Genomic DNA, 23,130 nt, shown 5'->3' on the forward strand with positions numbered 1-23,130 from the left:
ATGTGGCAATTAACACTAAAAACTCATGAAAACTAGTTTTTACCAAACTTTGCTTTTATTTTGTAAAATAAATTCAAACCAAACTAAGTGTAGATTTAAATCATAAAACATCTTCAGTTAAACATGATCAATAATTAATTATATATTTTAAAAATAATTAATTATCTAACAATCTTTAAAAGTAGTTTTATGTATAATTTTTCTTATTTAAAAGACTTAAGCAAATTTATTTGGGAAAAAAAATCAAAAGAGCATTTCAAATTGTACAAATCATTAAAAGGGCGTCCTATCAGTTGTTATAATAGTCACCAAGTGATTGTCACAATATATAAAATTTATTATGTAATTGTTATAATGTGTAAAAGTTAATGTGCAGCTATTAGGAATTAGCATTTAAATTTTAAGGTTTAATTTGATTAAAGTGAAATAGTTGATTGCTTACATTGTAGTAGCTATCAAATAGTTCTGCATATTGTAGTATTTACCCGTAGCTACTATACAATTGTAACTAAATTTTAAATTTTAAAATAATGGATCTTAAATTTTAAATTCTAAACACTATTATATCAAAATATTTTTTACCAACTTAGTAAAAAATATTTTAATTTTATTAAAATCAATTTAAATTAATTAAAATCATTTTAAAATTAGTGGTAGATGTTACAACACTAGTTGTATTTGGTGTTATACATTAGAATAGTTATTAGGAAAAAAATATTTATATATCTATATAATGATATGATATTGTCCACTTTGGACTTAAATCTTTATGATTTTATTTTTAGTTTATACCTAAAAGGTCTCATTCTAATAGAAATATCTTTCTCTTATAAATCTATGATTTTTTCCATGTGTTTTCAATGTGCGACTTTATTTGTAAACTTGCAACCTCAACAATCCCCCCCAAACGAAGGATCACAGGGCTCCATCAAGTTGAAAGCCTTTAACGTTTGATTCTTGACTCAACAGGTCTTCCTCCTCCTTGGTCAACCAACCTATTAGGTCTTCCTCCCTCTCAGTCCACTCGACATACTAGAACTTTCTTGTCCCTCATTCTGACTGACTTACTAGGTCTTCCTTGTTGGTGCAATCGACCTAGGTTTGATCGGTACGATCATGGTTTTGATGTGTGTGTCAAAGAGTTTAAGTTAGGTTCACCCTTGTATTTGATATATGTATTTGAGTTGTGCAGGTCTGCAGGATACACATGCGACTCAAGTTGATGGCTTTGGGTCCGGTGAAGGATGGAGCATCCGAGGGACCGTGGACAAGGCAGCGAGGACAAGGGCCGAGGGAACCGACTTCGAGGCATACGCGAAGGATGACATTGGGGACAAGCCGTGGGCTTGAATGCATCCGAGGGACGAGAGCCAAAGGAAGTAAGCTTGAAGGCAAGAAGTTAAAGCTGCAAAGGAAGTGTCAAATGAGTCGTAAGGGTGAGGGTACGAGTGCATGAGAAATTGTACTCGGAGTAAAAACTAAATTTTAGGGTTTTACTGTAGCAGCATTGTAGCGTTACTGTAGCAATATTGTACTGTTACTGTAGCAGTACTGTAGCAGTCGACTGCATGTTTTATCAGTCGATTGGGCGCGAACAGAATGGTTCTGTTCGTTCGGTCAGTATGGATCAGTCAACTGCATGTTTTAGCAGTCGACTGTACCAGTCGACTGTATGTTTTAGCAGTCGACTGGTAATTGACCGTTGGCCAACCGTTGGTGCTACAAAGTAGTCGTTGGCTACCTCTAATGGTAACACCAGTCGACTGATGATTTTGTCAGTCGACTGGTGCCGAGATGAGTTGATATGATGATCAACTCTCTCCTCTTATTTATAGGAGGCTTTGGGGCTTGAAGGAGATTACTGATTATTGTTGAATCACTCCTTGTCATTGCCCAAAGCTTCCAAGCCTACTCTCTTCCTCCTAAACCTAAGTTCATCTTATAAGAGGAAGAGAACCTTGTGAGAGGTTGTACTCCACCGAGAAGGAGTAAGAGCTAGCCGGAGATTGCCGGGGATTGATCCACCGAAGGATCAAGGGCTCGTCCACCTCAAGGACACGCCGTGGAGTAGGAGCAAGCAATCTCCGGACCACGTAAATGATTTGTGTTAGCATTTGTGCTTTCTTGCTTGTTCTTATTGTTTTTGTTTAGTATATTCCGCTACGCACTAACACCTTGTAGAGAAGAAAGTAAATTGGGGGTGACCTAACTATCCAATCCCCCTTCTAGCCGGCCACCGGTCCCTTACAAGTGGTATCAGAGCAAGGACGCCCTTCAACGGACTAATCGCCGAGAAGAGCACTTCATCAAAATGGCCGGCTCAAACATTTATCCATCCAAATTCGAAGGGGACTTCTCTTGGTGGAAGAAGAGAATGGAGGTATTTTTCGAAACCGATTTTGACATAATGCTAATCATGGAAAATGGTTTTGAAGTGCCTAGGGATCAAGACAATAAGATACTTGAGAAAACAAGGTGGAGCAAGAAACAAAGGGAAGAACATTTAGCGAATTCTAAGGCCATACATCATCTACACAATGTTCTTCCCCAACAAGAAATAACAAGGGTTGGTACCTACTCAAGCGCCAAGGAGTTATGGGAAAAGCTAGTGGAGCTTTATGAAGGGACATCGGAAGCGAAATTGGCAAGAAGAGACCTCCTTCGAACTCAACTCAATAATATCAAGCTTGAGAAAGGAGAAAAGGTATCAATTTTATATTCTAGAATTAAGAAAATTATTAATGGACTAACAAGTGTAGGTGAGATACTTTCAAATTAAGACATGATGATGAAAGCCCTAAATGCCTTCCCAAGAACCACAACTTGGAGCTCCATTGTAGATTCATACTACATATCAAAGGACCTAGAGAAATCCTCTCTAGATGAACTCTTCTCAACAATGGAGCTTCACGAAACAAGAGTTGAAGGGTTAGATGGAGAAGCTCATAGATCAAGAGGAGTAGCCCTTGTGGCAAACAAGGGAAAGGGAAAGAAGAAGAAATCTTCATCTCCACCATCCTCCGACTCCGAAGAATCAAGCGCCTCAATGGATAGTGATCAAGAGGCGTATATGGTAAGAAAAATGAGAAGGGCATTTAAAAAGTTTTCTACTAACAAATCTCATGCTAGAAAAAGCTCAAGAAGCAAAAGTAGAACAAGGAGGGTAATTTGCTACAATTGCCAAGGAGAGGGACACATAAGAGATGATTGTCTTCTCTTGAAAAAGAAGGAAGGGAAGAAGAGGGAGGAGAAGAAGACAAAAGAAAAGGGGAAGAAGGCTCAAAACCTAAAAGCAACATGGGATGATCCTTCATCATCATCGGAGGAAGAAGAGCACCATGTAGTCAATTTTGCGCTAATGGGAATTGATGATATAGCCTCCACCTCATCAGAAAATGAAGAGGGAAAGAGCTCAAGTGAAGATGAAGAGGGGAGGTCAAACTTCGGATTCGGACTTCTCGGTAAGTGAGATACATAATCTTCCTCCCCATATTTTAATCAAAATTATTTCAAGTACAAATGATGATTTGTTTAAAACTAAAAGGAAAAATAAATCCTTGAAAAATGATATTTGCATGCTTGAAGAAAGATTAGAATCCATGTGCTTTAAGGACAACAATATGCATGATTCTTCTAATTCTTCAAATGATTCATGTTTAGAAGAAAAAAATAAGAAATTAAGGGAAAAGGTAGAATATCTTACCAATTCCCTTAGAAAATTTGAAATTGGCTCTAAAATCCTAAACACGATCATTGGGAGCCAAAGGGCAAGTTTTAAGAAAATGGGTTAGGATACAATGAACCCAACAATGAAAAGACCTACCATTGTCTACTTGCTAGGGGGCAATCAAAAACCAAGACCATAGATAGAAAATGGATCCCCAAGGAATATTTGGTTAACCCAATTAGAAAGAATTTCTATTGAGTGCCAAAAATCAATCCTCAAGGGTTAGAGGATTTTAGGTCAAGTCAACCATAAGAAATAATTATTCAAATATTTGAAAGATGGTTGATTTGAGACCTTAAGGGGGAGCACTTAGCCTTGATAGAAAGTCATGATTAAGGAGGGCTAAGTAGAGGTTACCATTATACCTTATTTCACAATGACTTGTATGATTTTCCAATCATAAATGTGAGATAATGAGGTGATACTAATAATTCACTTATGTTTATGGCATTTTGATGAGTTTTGTGATGTATCAATTTTTAGTGATCATAGGCCAACTATGGGGAAAGCAAATGTTTAATTAATTGATGAGTTATGTGATGTATTAATGGACATCTTGCCCATAGATCATAGTTGGACATTTCAAATATTTTGAAAATAATTCTATATTTTATTTACAGTGGATAGTTATTTTGAAACATATAAATTCAAAACTAGGATTTAAGTTGATACAAACTTGAGTATTTTTCAAGGTGTTTGAGTTTTTATTAAAACTTCAAAAATATGATAAATTTTCATGGAAACATATTTTTCCTTGTTAAAGAACATTATAAGAAATATGTGTTCAAAATTTCATGATTTTTTGAATTTTCTAGAATTTTCTATGCATTTTTTAAGTTGGCTGTAAAATGCTGAAATTCGGGTTGGTTTGTGCTAGTCGACTGGTAGCTGTTTTCCAGCACCTTCAAGAGCTGGTTTTGGGTATTTTTAAGTCCACATTGATACCATAGTATGTGTACATGTTTGGTACAATTTTTTATGGTATCAAAGGGGGAGAAATGTGAAGGTTTACGTTAGAAACCTAACTATGTGCAAAAACCTAACTATGTGCAAAACTTGAAAATTATGGTTGAGAGCATATGTTAAGGGGGAGTTTGGGTATTATGCTTCATGTTTACATATTGCTTCTAATTTTCATGTTGATATTTATGCCTAACTTAAACATATTGCCACACATCAAAAAGGGGGAGATTGTTGGTGCAATCGACCTAGGTTTGATCGGTACGATCATGGTTTTGATGCGTGTGTCAAAGAGTTTAAGTTAGGTTCACCCTTGTATTTGATATATGTATTTGAGTTGTGCAGGTTTGCAGGATACACATGCGACTCAAGTTGATGGCTTTGAGTCCGGTGAAGGATAGAGCATCCGAGGGACCGTGGACAAGGCAGCGAGGACAAGGGCCGAGGGAAGCGACTTCGAGGTATACGCGAAGGATGACATTGGGGATGAGCCGCGGCCTTGAATGCATCCGAGGGACGAGAGCCAAAGGAAGTAGGCTTGAAGGCAAGAAGATAAAGCTGCAAAGGAAGGGGGGTCAAATAAGTCGTAAGGGTGAGGGTACGAGTGCATGAGAAATTGTACTTGGAGTAAAAACTGAATTTTAGGGTTTTACTGTAGCAGTACTGTAGCAGTCGACTGCATGTTTTAGCAATCGACTGGTGCAGTCGACCGTGCAGTCGACTGGGCGTGAACAGAATGGTTCTGTTCATTCGGTCAGTATGGATCAGTCGACTGCATGTTTTAGCAGTAGACTGCACCAGTCGACTATATGTTTTAGCAGTCGACTGGTAATTGACCGTTGGCCAACCGTTGGTGCTGCAAAGTAGTCGTTGGCTACCTCTAACGGTAACACCAGTCGACTAATGGTTTTGTCAGTCGACTGGTGCCGAAATGAGTTGATATGATGATCAACTCTCTCCTCTTATTTATAGGAGGCTTTGGGGCTTGAAGGAGATTACTGATTATTGTTGAATCACTCTTTATCATTGCCCAAAGCTTCCAAGCCTACTCTCTTACTCCTAAACCTAAGTTCATCTTGTAAGAGGAAGAGAACCTTGTGAGAGGTTGTACTCCACCGAGAAGGAATAAGAGCTAGCCGGAGATTGCCGGGGATTGATCCACCGAAGGATCAAGGGCTCGTCCACCTCAAGGACACGCCGTGGAGTAGGAGCAAGCAATCTCCGAACCACGTAAAGGATTTGTGTTAGCGTTTGTGCTTTCTTGCTTGTTCTTATTGTTTTTGTTTAGTATATTCCCCTACGCACTAACACCTTGTAAAGAAGAAAGTAAATTGGGGGTGACCTAGCTATCCAACCCCCTTCTAGCCGGCCACCGGTCCCTTACATTCCTTACCTAGCTGCAACTAGAACTTCTCTGTCTGGTCGTCTATCAGAATTTCCTGCCTGGTATCTGGTCCTCTTGATCCGGACACAAGAGCTTCACTTCCTATGTTTGAGGTCAATATTCTACTCACATGACTCGATTAGACCATAACTATTGTGCACAGTTAGTGGCTAGACCTTCTGGTAATCCGAGCTCTGATACTAATTGTATGGTCCAAAAGAATTCACATATTGTCCACTTTAGACCTAAGCTCTTATAGTTTTATTTTTGGACTTTATCCAAAAGACCTCGTTCCAATGGAGTTATCTTTCCCTTACAAGCTCATGATATTTTTCATGTGTTTTCAATGTGAAGACTTTGTTTACAACCTTGCAACTCCAATATATAGAATAACTTCTACACATTATAACAACTAGCCATAACTGATACGATAGTATCGAAAATCTGATTGGTACTTGCATGAGTAAATGTTTCAATTCTCATGTGTTTTCAATGAGGAGACTTTGTTTATATCCTTACAACTCCAATAATAATTATAGAATAACTTCTACACATTATAACAACTAGCCATAACTGATACATAGTAATGAAAACTTAATTGGTACTTGCATGAGTAATTATTTCAATTCCCAATAAGTGTATAATATTTTATTGGATGTTTAATCTTCCTATGTAAAGGATTGCTACACTGGGATAAATTTTTCATGATTTACTTCCTTTTTTTAACAAGTAGAGGCCGGTTTAGAGGAGACAGTAAGGTGATAACTCCACCTTATGCTTCAATACAATAGCTAACGATGAAAATATGAAACAACATTATAGCAATTATTCCATAGTTTGTATACACTGTGAAAGTATTTAATAAGTATTACACAGGGTACTAGTTACTGATAATTGTTACACTAATACTGAAATGAGATATTATAAGAATAAATATTCTTTTGATTTTTTTATTTTTATTTTTAAAGAACGCTATTTAATATATTTTTAAAATGTGGAGCTGTTTAGGATTTGACATATCCATATTAATAATAATATTAATACTATATTATATATTATTTACACGGAGAGAGACTGATCTATCTGACTCTCTGCGCCGGGCGTGACTTCCCAATCGCCGGCATGCAAGGGCCATTGGAGTGCCGCCGCCGCAACCTCCCTCCGATCTACATTTTACTCTCTACCTCGATCTCAAGCTTACGCTGCTCCCAATGTCAATTTGCCCTCATCTCAGTAAAATGTAGCTAGCCTCGCTCATCGGATCTACCAAATCTCCTTGGATCCACCAAAGCACCACAACTATTGACGCGCATCCATCTGATCTCTCCGCCACCGAGCCCCAGCCGACCGCGCCCTATAAATGGCATGTAGCCATTCCAGGGAGCCAATGCATTGCAGCAGAGCTACTTCGAATCTGATCACCCCTTTTGGAATTGCAGTTAAGTATATATATGCGGTGCTACTGGTTGGCGGCCGCGGTGGCCGGGCTCAGCCTCTGGGCGAGCTGCTGCGTCGATGAAGCACGAGGCCAGCCCACCAGACAAGACGTCAATGGCCTCGCCCTCAACTACTACGCCAAGAACACCAACTGCACCAGGGCGGAGACGAACATCCGAAATTTGGTCCGGGCGGCGTGGGAGCTCGATCCGTCCATCACCGCCGCCCTCCTCCGCCTCGTCTACTCCGACTGCTTCGTGACGGTACAGCTAAACGAGCTTACGCACCTTAATTAATTGACTAGACCGATAGACCAATCGTGATCGTGAGGGTGAGCGCAGGGTTGTGACGGTTCGATTCTGCTGGACGGGGAGCGATCGGAGAAGATGGCCGATCAGAACCAAGGGCTCCGGGGATTCGAGCTCATCGACAATATCAAGCAGGAGATGGAGTCGAAGTGCCCTGGAATCGTCTCTTGCTCTGACATACTCCATCTGGCCGCCCGGGACGCGGTCTTCATGGCCGGAGGGTGGAATTATCCGGTTTTCACCGGGAGGAGAGACGGTACCACCTCCAACGTCTCCGACGTCGATCTGCCGCCGCCGACCATTTCGTGGGACGACGCCGTCGCATACTTCAGCTCTCGCAACCTCGACGTGCTCGACCTCGGCACTCTTCTCGGTACACGCATCCATACTCTGTACGTACACGATTGGTCACTGTAATTAAGCATTAAACGGCGGCGATCCATGGACAGGAGCTCACACGATGGGTGTGGCGCACTGCCATTACGTCCACTACAGAATCTACAACTACAACAACACCGGGCTGCCCGACGCCACGATGGACTGCCGGTTCGCTCGGCAGTTGGCGGCGACGTGCCCGTACAAGCTGAGGCGCAACCGGCCTGAGCCGACCGTGTTCCTCAACCCGACCACCGGTGCCAGCTACAACTTCTCCAACTCTTACTACGCGAATGTGTTGAGCAACGAGGGCGTGCTCGGGATAGACCAGCAGCTCACCACGTCGAGGGACGGCGTTCGCATCGCCGAAGAGTACGACCGCAGCTTCAAAGACTTCCGGCGCTTCTTCGCCAACTCGATGAACCGGATGGGGAGAATCGGCGTGCTGACGGGTAAGCTTGGCGAGATCAGGCCCAACTGCAGGTTCACCCGAGCCAATTTCCCACATTAGTTTGATTCAAGATCGACTGATCATGAGAATCAGCAGACTGATTAGTCGGCTTTAAGTTGGTAGAATTTGGCAGCGTAGGTCTGTGTTGCATCACTCCCAGCTGCCAAAACTTTCCTCTTTTGGTTTAGTTCCTCGACCACTCCGATTCAATAAATCCTCTGCAACATTCAAATGGGCATGCTAGCTATTTCATATTGCAAGTAGAGGAAAACAACATTGAGAATAAGCTTACATGTTCGTCGATCGATCGCTAAATACATATGCAAAAAAAAGTGTCATGCTTGGTTCTCACTTGGCTGAACCAGTGACTCTTTTGGTAGTCCCAGCGGTTCATCGGTATCGGATGGTTGTGATTCGTGTTTAGCGGCCGCTTGCACTACCCGGTCACGGACGGCAGTTGACGAAGGGGACAACGGTAGGCCAATTTTCTTTGGCTCTAACATTGAAGCAGTCCGAGAGAATGCTTGAGCTCCCAATTGCAAAGGGGATAGCAACAATCTGAAATGAAATGGATTGAAGCATTAATCTGACGAAGTCATTCGTAGGTTGATAATAATCAACTCTGAGAAACAGGCAGTCCACACTATTGTTTGATGATAGCCATGAACCCGTGATTATCGACATAAATATCAGGAGAGAGAAAGTATCGAGTTCACCTAACATCTTTCTTCAAGTCCTCTGAATTCTCATATGAAGCCACCCTCCGATAGAGACTCTACCAAATATGTAGAACAGGTTAGCAGATAATCAAAGTCAACAATTATCATTTTGTCCCAGATAATGCACAGTTAAGAAGGTTGTTAAGTTATAAAATGAAGAACTAGAAGAATACTTCTCCCAATTACATTAGTTGGATAATAAGAACGTTTGCCTCCATCATGCCTTAAAGAAGAAGTATACATAGAACAACCTTCAAGGTTTATTGCTCTGGTGGAGCATGGTTTGGCAACAAAAACTTCAGAAGTCCTTGTAAGGTTTGAAGCACTACCTAGAGCACGGTTTCGTAAACACATAATCTTGCTCTCCTTTAGTTCAGGAAGATCTAAAAGCAGTCAGTGTTTTATCTTACCTCTTTATCTAGAAATTGAATTCTTATTATTATCAGTATGGAATACATAACCAGTAATAATTTCCTAGGAAGCATTTCAGTCCATCTAAAGACTAGATATATTTTTTTAACATAGCGGCGATCTTTTAAGTCTTAAGTCTTAAGTTTGAATTTCACTATATAGTTGTTTTAACTTATTTTTTTCATCTTCATTTCCTTCTTTCCGCCTCCAATTCGTCATCAATATCATACATCAAAACGTCAACATGATATCAAAATAATATTGTTCCAGTCAAAGACCGAAATTCTAGCAAGAGTCGAGAGTGAATATACACGGACCTATAAATAAAAATTTCATGTTGCTCTTGCAAATGCAAGGCTTATATAATATGTCAGCACAAAATATAACATTAATTTTTGTTAGTGCACAACAAAAATAAGATAAATTTAAAAAGGCTATGATATGGTTTGCACTCTAAGTTCTACTCTATGGCCTACTAACTCATTAGGTGAATCAATCCTTAAAAATCCCCTATAAAGAAAAATGTTTCCTTACAAGAGGTAAAGAAATCTTGTACAGAAATATTTTTCTCTTTTACAAATGAATAGGAATTAAAGCACAAGAGAAAAATATAACAATAGTAAGTAAAAGAATAATCTTTCAAGAGTACAAAGGCCTTTCATGTCATCGAGAGCACCTTTGAGCATGAAAAAACTAAAGAATGAAGAATTAGAGTATAACTGCGTGTCCTTCAAGGTTGCTTTGCTCCCTTATTTATACTCCCAATCTGAATAATTTCAGTCAATTTAAATCTGTCATAGTTGACAAAAAAAAATAATGTTGAAATTTTATCCACAATACTTGTGTGTTTGTTCTTCACTTGACTCAATCCTTCTAGTCAACTCAATCGGATAACCTCGTAGCCTTTTCTAACAATTACTTTGTCTTTAGTCAACTAAACACATTTTCAATCGACTCAAATCCTCAACAATCAATTCAAATACTCAATAATTGACACAAATCCTCAACAATGGATTCAAACCTATCTCAGTCAACTCATCTGGATAACCTTGTAACCTTTTCATCTGATGATTATCTTCTGTCAACTCAATACCTTCTTAGTCAAAATGATAAGTACGTGACTTTTTAAATGATGACTTGGCTTAAGCCCACTCCATCCATTGCAGTCAACTCAAATCTTATTGCTATAAACCTTATCCTGTGAAAAACAATTCGAATCAACTCAAGACCATTTTGGTTGACTCAACTAAACCAGTCAACTAAAATATGAAGTTAGACAACTCCAGTCGATTGAATTTTAGTTTTTAAGCTGGGACAGACTTATTTTATTAGTGAGCAGAATGTTTCCAATCGACTATTAACTTGACTCAGCTATTTAGTTAACTGAACCAGCCTCTAACAAAACTGAATTTACTTCGCTTTGAGCTTATTATTTATCAACTTCGACCAAAACACCAATTTTTGGGTTGAGTACACATAAGTAAAATATCTACCCCAAAATAGAAGATTGCATTCACTCATAATCTCGCATTTCACATATGTCGTCAAATCTTCATGTCAACGATACTCCTCGCCCTTGAGTCCTTCTTAATAAGCCTCCGTTGAAGTGTTCAAGTTTCTAAGGGTGACCTGATATTTGGATCATAGTTTAAAAATTGTCATGTAACAGGTGAAATTTACCATTTTGCCCGCCACTTGGCACAGTTGCCGGAACCGACACCGGGAGATGCCACGGGGTCGCAGATGAACCGTGATCCTATGGCGAACTCCACGGGTTTGCAAAGGCCGCCATAAGCTTGCGATGACCTCTGCGGGTCACAGCGAACACGCCCGCCCACGACCCGCAGCGAACACGCCCGCCCACCCGTGGGCGGGCAAATGGCGATGCAGAAATTACTTAGGTTAAAACTTAAAACTTAGATTAATTATGTCAATCAAGTCTTAGTTATAAATAGGATAACCTAGCTTAATTAAACACTATAAAACTATTATTTATTTATCATATAGAAACGTCACGATTTCGATTTTTTTTTTCTTTTATAAAGTTATTTTTTGTTTTTAGTTTTTTTAATATTTAGATTAAATTTGTATTTTTTAATTAATATATTTTATATTTAAAATATCCGAGAGAGTATAGATATTTAAGTAAATTTGTAAACACTGATATAAAAAATTAGATACAACAGAAGGGGAATGATATTTATGCTATGTTTACTCCGAAGCATGGACGTAGAAAGGAAAAGAATTACCCATGGAAAATTATCCTCGAGAGAAGGGAAGAGAAAGGCGAAGGAAAGTAGATAAAAGAAAGGAAACAGAAAGAGGGAGGGAATGGAATCTACGGCCTGTGACCTCTCACTTCGAGTTCAAGCTTATGGACGCCAATAGTGTTGCCTCAGATCTGCTCCTTTTCACCGCACACATTGGTGAGCACACCAAGGCCCTCTCACTCTTCACTAGCCTGCACGCCGGTGAAAATACTATGGCCACAAAATACTCCCTCTCGTTTCCTTATCTTATCCGTGCATTTCACCTTTGCTCGACCTCAAGCTCGGCCTCGCTGTGGCTGCAACAGCAAGCAGAGAGCGAGAGAGGGGAACCGCTCTCTTCGGCTGCAACTCCGTTCGGGACCGTGCAAGAACCACTCTCTTTGGTTGCAACTTCGAGCGACAAGCTCCATGGATCTTTCCTGTCCGACGCTAGTTTCGCCCGTGGGCAGCAGCCGTAGGAGGTCTGTTAGGTGGCATCTTCAAGGGGGTTGACATTAGTGAGTGGTTAGCCAATTCCATTGTTGCAATCAACCAGTTGGATATTGGTTGTTGGCAGGATGAGAAGTACAAGGAAGATAATGAAATTGGAGAAATTCAACATCTCTGTTTTGAATCTTGTTGTAGAATTGAAGGTTCCACGTCGGTTGATCTCAATTCGCCTAGAATGTTGAGAAGTTCGGCGAGGATCAGAAAAGAGGCACAAACTCGATGTCACCAACTCTTCAAGCGAGGAGGAAGATGCAAACCATGGTAATGGATTTGAGAAAAGAAGACGAGTTACTTTCGTGATTCTCATAGTACTTGAAGGAGGTATCGTGCCTCTCTGACTCGGAGCTGAGGGAAAGGATGGCTGTCTTGAAGGAGCAAGAGGTGGCGATGACCGGATTAACTCTGGAATGGGGAAGCTTGCTCTATGCTGCAGGCGGATTGCTCTAGCAAAGAGTCCCGGAGAAGGCAAAGGGGATTTTGAGATGGCTCGCTCGCTCATTTCCATCCGCTTGCTTCTACCCATATTTGAGAGGATGAAAAATAGAGATAAAAACAATCAGTTGATAATTTTAAAATCCATCCGTCCTTTATTTTTGTACATGCAAACACGGGAAAGTATCTCAATTTTTGTGTCGTCCATGCTTTTCCTCATCCGCGCTTTGGAGAAAACATAGCATTAGGCTTTGTTTGGTAGGTAGGATAGGATTAATGGTGTTAGGGATTAATGGAGTGATAGGGAGTGTTTGGTAGGTGGGATAGGATTAATGGTGTAGGGTTTAATAGTGTGATAAATAATCATTGGCTCTCCCTTGTGATTATTTATCACACCATTAATCTATACACATTAATCCTATCCCACCTACCATACATAGCCTTACAGAATAACTAAAGCAAAAAAGAACACAAGAGCTCTTATCCAAATAAGATATATTAAAAATAAATAGAATAAGGTACTAACAAATGATGAGGAAATAAAAGAGTAATGGAAGAAGTATTTTCATCAACTTCTTAATGAAGGTTTCGATGACTAACTTAATTTAGGTAATTTAAGTAGGTCAAATGAGTATAGAAATATTTTTATCATAGAATTCAAACTTCAGAAGTAGAGCAAACTTTAAATGGGATACAAAATAGAAAAACAGTTGGACCAGATGATATTCCGATATATGTAAGGAAATGCCTTGGAAAATAATGTATTAAATGGCTCACAAAGTTATTCAACCTAATATTGAAAATAAAAAAAAAATCCGATCAATGGAGGATAAATAACAAAGGAGTAATATAAAATTATGCAAACTATATAAGTATTAAAGTAATGAATCATAGTATGAAACTTTAAGAAAAAAGTAATAGAAAAAAGATTAAGTAAGGAGACTACGGTGACTGAAAATCAATTTAGCTTTATACCTGGAAAGTCGACGATATAAGTTATATATCTTTTCAAGTAACTAATTTAAAAGTATCGAAAATAAAAGCAAGACTTGCACATGGAATTCGTCAACTTAGAAAAAGCTTATGATAGAGTCCCAAGGAAAATTATATGGAGAACTTTTTTTTAAAAAAAAAAGAGGTATTAGTATATAGCGTATATTGAACTAATTAAGGATATATACGAGGATGTAATGACAAGAGTGAAGATTTCAAGCAGCCAAAACATTTTCCATAAAGATAGGGTTACATCAAGGATCAGCTTTAAGTCCCTATCTTTTTACATTAATCATGGATAAACTATACATTCAAGATATAATATCGCGAATCATGTTGTTTGCAGATGATATTATTTGGGTAGATAAGACATACTCGAATCTTGCAAGATATACTAGAAGTGAAAGGTTTTACACTTAGTAAACTAAATACAAAATATATGAAGTTTAAGTTTAGCAATATTAGACAATGAGACAATTATTAAAATAAGATATGACGAGTTGTCTGTAGCTGAGAGTTTTAAATATTTAGGATCATTTTTGTAAAGAATGAAAGGATTGAGAGAGATGTCTTACATAAAATACAAGAGGGATGATTGAAATAAAGGAGAGCGTCAGGTGTTCTTTGTGATTGTAAAGCACCTCTAAGACTTAAAAGAAAGTTTTACAAAATAGCAGTTAGACCTGCTATGTTATATGAAACTGAACATTGGGTTATGATGCGAAGATATTGTTAGTGCAGTTAGCACCAATGGTTAAACTCAGGTTTTGATAAATGACAAATGAATTAAAATTTGATATTGTATTTTCTAACCTGCTTACCAAGTATGCATGACTGAAAGACTTGATGGAACCTGACACCATGCTGAAGTCCAGTTAGATCTGGAGGGCTTGATAACTCGCACGAAAGACCAGATAAATTGATATCTAGCAGGAAGTCTAGTTGGATCTGTGAGACCTAACAACTGGCTGAAATCCAGATGGGGCATCTAGCATGAAGTCCTGGTGGGTCGAGTCTCAAGTAAGTTTGCAATGGTAAGTAAGGTAAGCACTAGCGGAAAGTGATCCAATGAGGACGAGTCCTAGTGGGACTATAGGTGTTAGTCTAGCTTAGATCCATTTTTGAAGTCTGCTGAGACATGACTAAATCCTAGTCTTTGCAAGCCAGGATCTAATTAATAATGTTGTCTTATTTCTATTATGCTAACTCTGTTTTGTATGGTACATTTGTTATTTGGACTAACGGATTTTGCAGAAGTTAAAATGCATAACTCAACCTCGGATGATCAGTGCTAAAGGCGCCTTGGAGCTGCGGAGAGACGACTGTGTCGCTGTTTTCGATTTTTCGTTTCCACTTTTCTTTCTTAATCTATTTTATTCCACTACGCACTTGTACTTAGTTTTAAAAAGTCAAAGAGAAGCAGGTTTTAAAATACACGTGATTCACCCCCTCTTACATGCCTACGATCCTAACACATGAGCAGAAGATAAGTGTTGTAGAGATATGGATGTTAAGATTGATGTGGGATACACAAGAATGGGTAGGATAAAAAATGAATATATTAAAGAGTAAGTTGGAGTTGCACCTTAGACGACCAATAAATGATCTGATTAAGCGATATAAAATTATGACAAATGTTCATATCAAACGAGAAAGAGGAAGACAAAAAAAAAAAGACTTGATTACCAACAATAAAACAAGATAAAATTTATTTAAATATAAATGATAATATAGTATGCGATAGATCCCAATGACGTAGAAAGATCCATATAGCCAACCCCACCTACTGGGATAGGGCTTGGTTATCGATATCAAAACTATATTGGCACGACACGATACGGTATCAAAACCGTATCGCTCTGATTTGGGACCGAAATCTCGGCACAGATCAAAATTTTAAACCATGATTTGGATCTTTGAGCTATCAAAACAACATCTTCTTAAACATATACATCATAAGTTATCTGCTCCATAATCATCTATCAAGAGATTTTACTTTCGAGTCTTCTTCAACGACACCAAGCTCTATTTAACCATGACCATTTGAGCATCATGTCAGCATTAATTATTCTTATGCAACTACCAAGCACCTCTTGGACTTTTGCTAACATTTGCTATACATTTTTGGACTTCTACCAAGAACCTCTTCAACTTTCTCTTCTACCAAGTACATCTTGGACTTTTCCCTCTACAAAATATCTAGTAAACCTTGACCTAATTAAATTTTTCCATTTGTCAAGTATCTAATCAACCTTACCCTACTTGGACCTCTCCAACCTACACAGGTAATTTAGGATAAATTTTACCATTTGCACACTTGACGAACACATTAGAGTAACATAAATTGCCTACCTTATTGTGTCAATCACATCAAAACACCTAACAACTTGGTCAAACTCGATCATTTGGGCCATGATTGCACCAACAAAGTTTCTACACAAGGATCAAGGTTACCTTTTGATTGTGGGTAGGCATGCTTTATCACTAATAGAAGAGAAATTGTAGTAAAAGGTGATTACGCTGACCCTAGGCACCCCTTGCAGCCCGTCTCCAAGTTATGTAAAAGAGGTAAATCACGAGGTCAACTTCGACCACTAAGTGGCTAGGGGGTGGGAGGAGTTTATCACTAATATAAGAGCAAGATAGGTTGTGTCCTTGGAGCTAATTTAATTTCTTGAAAAAACAAAATGCAAATTGTTAGATAGAACAAAAGAAAAGGAGTGCATATAAGATAAGTTAATCTGAGTTGATAACAAATTTGAGACATGCTCCTATAAAACCTAGATATTGTCATAATAAAAAATGTGCATACAGCCTCAAGTATATTTTTGCATCTTTTGCGAAAAGAAAAAATAATAAAAATTGATCCACTTCTTCAAAATGAGTGCAATACAATAAATTCTCACATTTTTTATTACCTTTCAATAATCAATCAACAAATTTGCTAACCAAATCCATAAAAGCTCCTAATATACTAACAAGCTAGTTTTTTCATAATTATTTTTAGTGATCTTAAGGGGAGTTTTAGGAACCTAAATGTAAATATTAGATGCTTAATCATAAATACCTATTTACAAAATCAAATCATAATATGGCAATGATGTATGATGCATAAGTAGTGGGGACTACCTAGTTAACTAAATTCCTAATTAATTTACCTCTTAACATAACATAAAAGTTTCCTTATCAAGGCCTATATGCCTTTTCACCTTGTTCAATTATGTTTCAGAAGCGTGATTGGATCTCGAAATAAGTCACCCATGGAAATTTGATTCCATGAACCTATAATGGTCCAGATGGTATAGACTGTAGATATTATATAATTATTGTGCCTCTTTTAGTTAGCTTCAATTCTGTAATTCCACGCCAAAAATACCTTAAAACTAAATGGACAGCAATAATTGGCAACATATCCAGAAAAGATAGATTGGGGTCCGGGGGAAATTTAATCCATCAAAAAAAGTATCAACTAGATTCCATAAACAATTAGAACATGGGGTTGCATGTCAACCATTTGAAAACATTGGTACCTGGCCAAGGCCGATGATACCAATTATCTGTAGTGTCTTTTCCCACTCTGCAAAGTATATACTTAGCTGTAAGCATGAAACTGAGTCAACATGTATTGATGCCATAATGATCAGTGGATATTTCTTTTCAGATGGGGAGTATCAATCATGCAAGAATCATCACCTTACTAGACTAGATTTTTCAAAATGAATAATAGTTCAATCATGATTGTATGCATTGCCAGGACAAGGGCCTCAAAATTGCTTGTCAACCAACAAAACCTTTCTTTGTATGTTTGTTCATAGAGTATGATAACACTAACTCCAACAACTCTCATAACAGCAATATGATGTGTGCACTGTATTAAAATGGAAAAGGCTTGCTTAACAAAATGAGATAAACATAGTCACCAGACTTGAACTCATAACGCCTATTCCAGCTTGAGTCTATTTTTCAGTAATGCTGAAAGTATCTTGATGAATAACAAGAGAAGAACATGATCACCAGAAAGTATTCTCATTTCTTTCAAACAGCTTACCTGAGAAGGCATAGATGGCTGCAGAAACTCCCTGTTCAAAAACATATAAATTAGTTATCTGCCTGCTTGGATGAACAATAAAGCATTTGAAATATACCAAAAGCAACATATGAGTGGAATTGTCAATGATAATTTGCTTATATTAAGTATGCTGGGTCATTGAGCATGCAAACTATAATAATGCCAAAATTCTAAGCTTAGATAATAAGATACAAGGAATACTGAAATGAAGGCTTTATACCAAGAGATATCCTATTACAAGTGTTGGGGTAGGCTTGATATCCTCGATGATTGCCTCAGCATCCTGCACATATTTCACATGAAATATGTGAATACTTGCACATTTAATGGGGCTACCGCCAAGTTCATGAGTGATATCTCATTAATACTAATTTTGGGATTAAAGTATATGCCTGTAGAAGCTGTTGAAATTCAGAATTAAGGATGTTCAAAAATATTAGAGACAAGCATTGTTATTAACTTAGGAACCATTTATAAATAACAAAACCCATGGTTTAGTCAGTGACAAAACAAAAGCAAACATACGAGTAGGTCCTAGAGAATTTGTCATACCTCATTCAGTAGAGTTAATGCGGTCTGAGGCTTTAGCTCTTTAGTACGAAGACCATTCTTGACCCAAGATTCGAATCCACCTTGAACCATATAAGGATTCTATTTGGCAAATGGGTCAATTACAAAAGTTGATAACAACAGAAAGCCACAATTGTAGTTAAAGCATTGCTTAAGGCTTACCTTTACACCAAGTTTCTTCAATGATCTAGCAATGGCTTTAGAATGACCCCCATTAGCATCCATAACAATGACCTTTGACTCTTTCTACATTTGAATGAACTAAGATCACTAAAAATGCTTGATAGAAACAAAAGAATTACTTACTGTTAATGGTTATCACTAAAAGTCATGTACTTTAACATTCTTCAAGTTGCGGATGACAACAGCAGTTAAAGAATAATCAACATCTCTCCCACCCTTCAGCAGTTTCCTAACTGAGCCATCAATCTGAGGGTAAAATGGAAGCATACTATGGTAATGAGTAAGATTTACTCTCACCCATCGAAGAAAAGAAGTGGAAGAAGTTTCAACATACCTCAGGGCGAATTACACTAGTATATTTAGACCTAGCCCCTCTCCGTAAATCAGGAACACCATCTTTCTCCCTGAGTTCCTACATAAACCACATTAACCAGAAATATTTACTCCGTCCATGACTAAGATTATTTCTCTTATATATTCCATAAAATCAAATCAAAACTGTGCCCCTTTATCATTGCATGAGAAAATGACTTTAATCAAAAAACAAATGATCCATAAAGAAAAATACCACCCTGAAATGGACTCCATACAAAATAACCAGCATTGTAACACTACAACAGGAGCTAAATCCTATCTGAAATAACAGAACAAAGAAAAAGGCTCTTGAAATTTACAGTCGCTTGCCTCAGGCCGGACATCAATAAGCACAGCATCCTTCCCATCTCGTAAAAGCTCAAAAGTTGTTTCAGGTGTTAAGTCACCAGAGTATCCACCATATGTGAAAAACCAATAAGATGTGCTGCAAAAGGAATTTGCATGAATAAAAAATGATCAAGAATTTCTGAGAAGAAAAGGTTGAAATTACCCTATGGCAACTGAGCTGCCTAGGAGAACTAAAAACTGGACAATTGGATCATTAGGATCTAAACCAAAATTTCTCTCTAATCCTTCAATAACCACAAAAGCCTGCATCATACAACCAGTGGTTACACTGGTTAGAGTTATACATGAGCCCTCATGAAAACAAATAATGAGAGGTGGTTCAATCACTATCTAGCAACGCACCTTCTGAAAAGCAGCTCCAACAGGCTCTACAATTTGCTTAGCTTTCTCCTCTGACAAGCTTAGTACCTCCTTAATGTATGGAGGAAGCAACGACTTTGCGGTTCCATAAGAATATACAACAAACGATCCTGCATTTGCTAAAGAATCCTCCAGCACAATAACTGCTCGCCTCAAGATGTCAATAGCTACACTACCTGCTCCATTCACATTTTCCTTCAAATTATTACTAGCTTGATCTTTGGTGATGGACACAGAAGAAAGAAAGTTACTCAATGTGCTATCAATTGATTTTGTAAAGCTTCCAACTGTATCAGAAGCAGATATCTTAAGTGTGCTGATAGTGCTCTGGACAGCATCTTCTGCTCTTTTTAATGATGAGTCGACAGATTGATTGATTCCAATTATAATATCCTCAACGTTTTCTTTAATATCTGAGAATCCCTTATTAGCCACTTCTATCTCCAAAACTGGCAATGAATTACTTGCCCTAGCATCCGAATAAATGGAGCTCGAAGAAGCAACATCCATTAATCCACCTGAGCTTTGAGTAAGAGATTCAGGAAGATTTGGAAATTCACCATTACTAAGGGGTGTAATAGATGGTACCTCTGAGTACGGTGTATTCGTTGGTAAGGCAGTGATACTAGTACTGCTTAAATTATTGGCAAGAGCTCCTTCATGTTTGTTTGGGAAAACTTCAGGCTCAAGTAAGTTTCCACCAACTGGATACAAACCGTAACTCTCAGAGTAATTACTGCTGTCTGGCAAATTGTCAAAGTACTCATTCTGGAACCCACTCACTATATCATCAGATGCTTCAGGGTATGGAGAGAGAATGGAGGTATCCAAGGATCCCTGAGGTCTTTCCACAACTAAAGAATCCATAGATTTAGGATGCACTCTGAATGTCCTATCACTTCCATAAATACAATCTTGGAAATATAAAGATGGCCTATTGTTGTTGATGATGCACCTATCATCTATAACCTTCTGAAGAGGATAAAAAACCTTTGCACTAGCATGGAGAGATACCTGCATAAATGTGCTCTCAGCTCCCAAACAAAATTGTTGGTCTTTGGAAATTAGTTAGCAAGTACAATATCAATAAAATATACAAGCTCATAAAGAAATCTTAAATGAAAATTAATAATCATAGACTAAGACCAGCATCTGTGATGAGAAACTCATTATTGCCACAACTTATTCTTTCATTTGGTTTGGTTTCTACAAAGATTCATAAAACATTATGGAACCAAATTGCCATGTAATCAAGCTACACTTGCAATTTGATTGGATCATGACAATGTGAAATGAGACAATATTGTTGTTTTAAGGAGAGCACTAACAGTAGTAAAATTATACCAAAACAGCTAACTAACAGTAGTAAAATTATACCAAAACAGCTAAATAAAAGAGAGGTCGACTGTCTTGACAAGGAAACTAGAGCACTAGAGAGGGAAGAGGAGAGAGCAGATTGCTTGAGAGCCTTTGTATTTATACACTTTGAAGCAGTGCATGAAGCAAAGACTGGAACCAGGTCGCTTGCAAACGTGAGGCCCACGAGCGGGGGATTTGCACCCCTCCTGCGCGCGATGTTCGCATGCGTCGCGCCCGGTTTATGGATTTCCGACTCGAACCCCCCGAAACCACCTGATTTGGGCTCGGCCCGCGCATGCGTGTAGGTCCCCTTAACTTTGCTAAGCAAGGATGGAAGGGCTCCATATATAAGGCCTTCCAACCTTTCTTTGCTTAGCAATGTGGGACTAAATGCATACATCTATGCATTACAATAAGCAAAGAAATAGTTTGAATTAAACTCAAAACTCAACAAATATAACAAGTGCTACGGAATCATTGGAAGAATGAAGTTTCATTGAAACATGAGACAAATTAAGCATTGTGTTTTTTAAGGCAAAAATTGAAAGGTGAAACAAAATGCCTCTCAGGAATATTCTTATGTTGAGAAAATCAACTCTTTAATGAAGTACTTTAAACGAACAAATTTAGCACTTACATTTCCTCTGGTAATAAATGTATCCAACAACAGATTGATCAAACAAATGTCAGAAAGAAATGTCAATGATCCCACTTTATGTGAACAAAAGTAGCATTTACTGAAACCACATTGTGAGGAAAGAATGATGACACAGGAAGAACAACAGAGATTAAAGATGGTTCTCAATTAACCAAAACAGAAACAAAAGCGTCCCAATCAGACTCCGAAGAAACACAGGGATGCACGAAACTATATTATTTTAGGGGCCTCCAATTAATTGAGCCATGCAATGCAAACAACATGATGATTTGTGGCGACTAGAATTGAACCAATTGTGAAGGACAGGTGAAACTGACGAACGCATGGTAAACTAATTTAAAAAAAAAATGGTTTTTTTACGAGGCTATCGATCAGGTGGAATACCTGCGAATAAGATGAACAAGTAGCGGCAGCAGAGCAGATGGACAGCATGACAATTGTGTTTTCGGTTGCCCTTTCTTTCCTTTGCTAGAAGTTGTGGAAGTGCAGAATACAATAGACGCTGCAGGTTGATTTGGGTAGCGAGGGAGAGGAGTGACAGTGACGCGGGCGATCTGTGGCTTGGAGCAAGCGGCGGAGGATTAGAAGGAAGCGCATTCTGTGACGGTGCGTCGTTGCGGGATTATCCGATCGATCGAGTGGACTGATGGAGGCTCTGCTTGCTGTTCACTCTTCACTGACCCCTTGGCAATCAGGGTCCCGACTAAAGGTGCAATCTAATCGAGTCTATTCACTAGATTTGAACTTGGTTCAAAAGATCTTCGGCAATTTACCAAAAGGTGCACTTAAAAATCTGAATTTACCAAAAGGCGTACACTACTTTAGTATTTACCAAAGAGCGCACTTTTTTAAAAGCATTTCCTATTTTACCCTCCTGATAATTTGACTTTTCCTATTATTTTTCTTTTCTTAATTATATTTCTCTCACTTCTCTCTCTCCTCTGTCGGCAGAATATAGAAATAGTATTAGTCAATCTTTAATCACATTTTAATACATTTGAAGAAGCCAAACAAAATAATGGACATCATATTTGAACTCCTTGCAATTTTAGAAATCCACAGAAACTGAAATGGGTGCAATCGGAGCTTTCTAGGTCGATCAGTGGGTTTCTGTCGAAACCCACTGATCGACCTAGAAAGCTCCGATTGTACCCATTTCAGTTCCTGTGGATTTCTAAAATTGCAAGGAGTCCAAATATGGTGTCCATTATTTTTTTTGGCTTTTTATAGATGTTAACAAGTAAAATCAAAG

The 23,130-nt window shown here is 38.3% G+C and overlaps 2 protein-coding genes across 3 annotated transcripts; one reads left to right on the forward strand and one right to left on the reverse strand.

Moving 5' to 3' along the window:
- Positions 1 to 7,236: 7,236 nt before the first annotated feature.
- Positions 7,237 to 8,702, forward strand: LOC122026714 (probable peroxidase 61). The gene is made up of 3 exons (XM_042585441.1): positions 7,237 to 7,771; positions 7,850 to 8,189; positions 8,266 to 8,702. The coding sequence occupies exons 1-3, from the start codon at positions 7,523 to 7,525 to the stop codon at positions 8,700 to 8,702; spliced, it is 1,026 nt and encodes a 341-aa protein (XP_042441375.1). The 5' UTR covers positions 7,237 to 7,522.
- LOC122026198 lies at positions 8,214 to 22,538 on the reverse strand. Of its 2 annotated transcripts, XM_042584847.1 has the most exons (14): positions 22,263 to 22,538; positions 19,844 to 20,875; positions 19,644 to 19,744; positions 19,463 to 19,577; positions 19,113 to 19,190; positions 18,932 to 19,024; positions 18,758 to 18,841; positions 18,578 to 18,676; positions 18,246 to 18,308; positions 18,005 to 18,035; positions 17,487 to 17,533; positions 9,359 to 9,417; positions 8,935 to 9,200; positions 8,214 to 8,860 (listed from the first exon to the last, which is right to left on the reverse strand). In XM_042584847.1, the coding sequence occupies exons 1-13, from the start codon at positions 22,308 to 22,310 to the stop codon at positions 8,978 to 8,980; spliced, it is 2,073 nt and encodes a 690-aa protein (XP_042440781.1). In that variant the 5' UTR covers positions 22,311 to 22,538; the 3' UTR covers positions 8,214 to 8,860; positions 8,935 to 8,977. The 2 variants fall into 2 exon arrangements, with proteins under 2 accessions (XP_042440781.1, XP_042440780.1); XM_042584846.1 differs by lacking the exon at positions 8,214 to 8,860 and having other exon boundaries at positions 8,862 to 9,200.
- Between the last annotated feature and the right edge of the window lie 592 nt (positions 22,539 to 23,130).

Source organism: Zingiber officinale, chromosome 10A, assembly GCF_018446385.1.
Source record: "Zingiber officinale cultivar Zhangliang chromosome 10A, Zo_v1.1, whole genome shotgun sequence".
NCBI lineage: Eukaryota > Viridiplantae > Streptophyta > Magnoliopsida > Zingiberales > Zingiberaceae > Zingiber > Zingiber officinale.

What these genes read in the sequence shown, in the direction of transcription:
- LOC122026198 (XM_042584847.1), bottom strand. Translation starts at nt 22,310, where the DNA reads ATGCTGTCCATCTGCTCTGCTGCCGCTACTTGTTCATCTTATTCGCAG. An exon ending in CTAGTGTAATTCGCCCTGAG is followed by an intron (nt 19,025 to 19,112) that starts GTATGTTGAAAC and finishes TTTTACCCTCAG; the next exon opens with ATTGATGGCTCAGTTAGGAA. An exon ending in TTGTAATAGGATATCTCTTG is followed by an intron (nt 18,036 to 18,245) that starts GTATAAAGCCTT and finishes GTTTTTGAACAG; the next exon opens with GGAGTTTCTGCAGCCATCTA.
- LOC122026714 (XM_042585441.1), top strand. Translation starts at nt 7,523, where the DNA reads ATGCGGTGCTACTGGTTGGCGGCCGCGGTGGCCGGGCTCAGCCTCTGG. An exon ending in ACTCCGACTGCTTCGTGACG is followed by an intron (nt 7,772 to 7,849) that starts GTACAGCTAAAC and finishes GGGTGAGCGCAG; the next exon opens with GGTTGTGACGGTTCGATTCT. An exon ending in CGACCTCGGCACTCTTCTCG is followed by an intron (nt 8,190 to 8,265) that starts GTACACGCATCC and finishes ATCCATGGACAG; the next exon opens with GAGCTCACACGATGGGTGTG.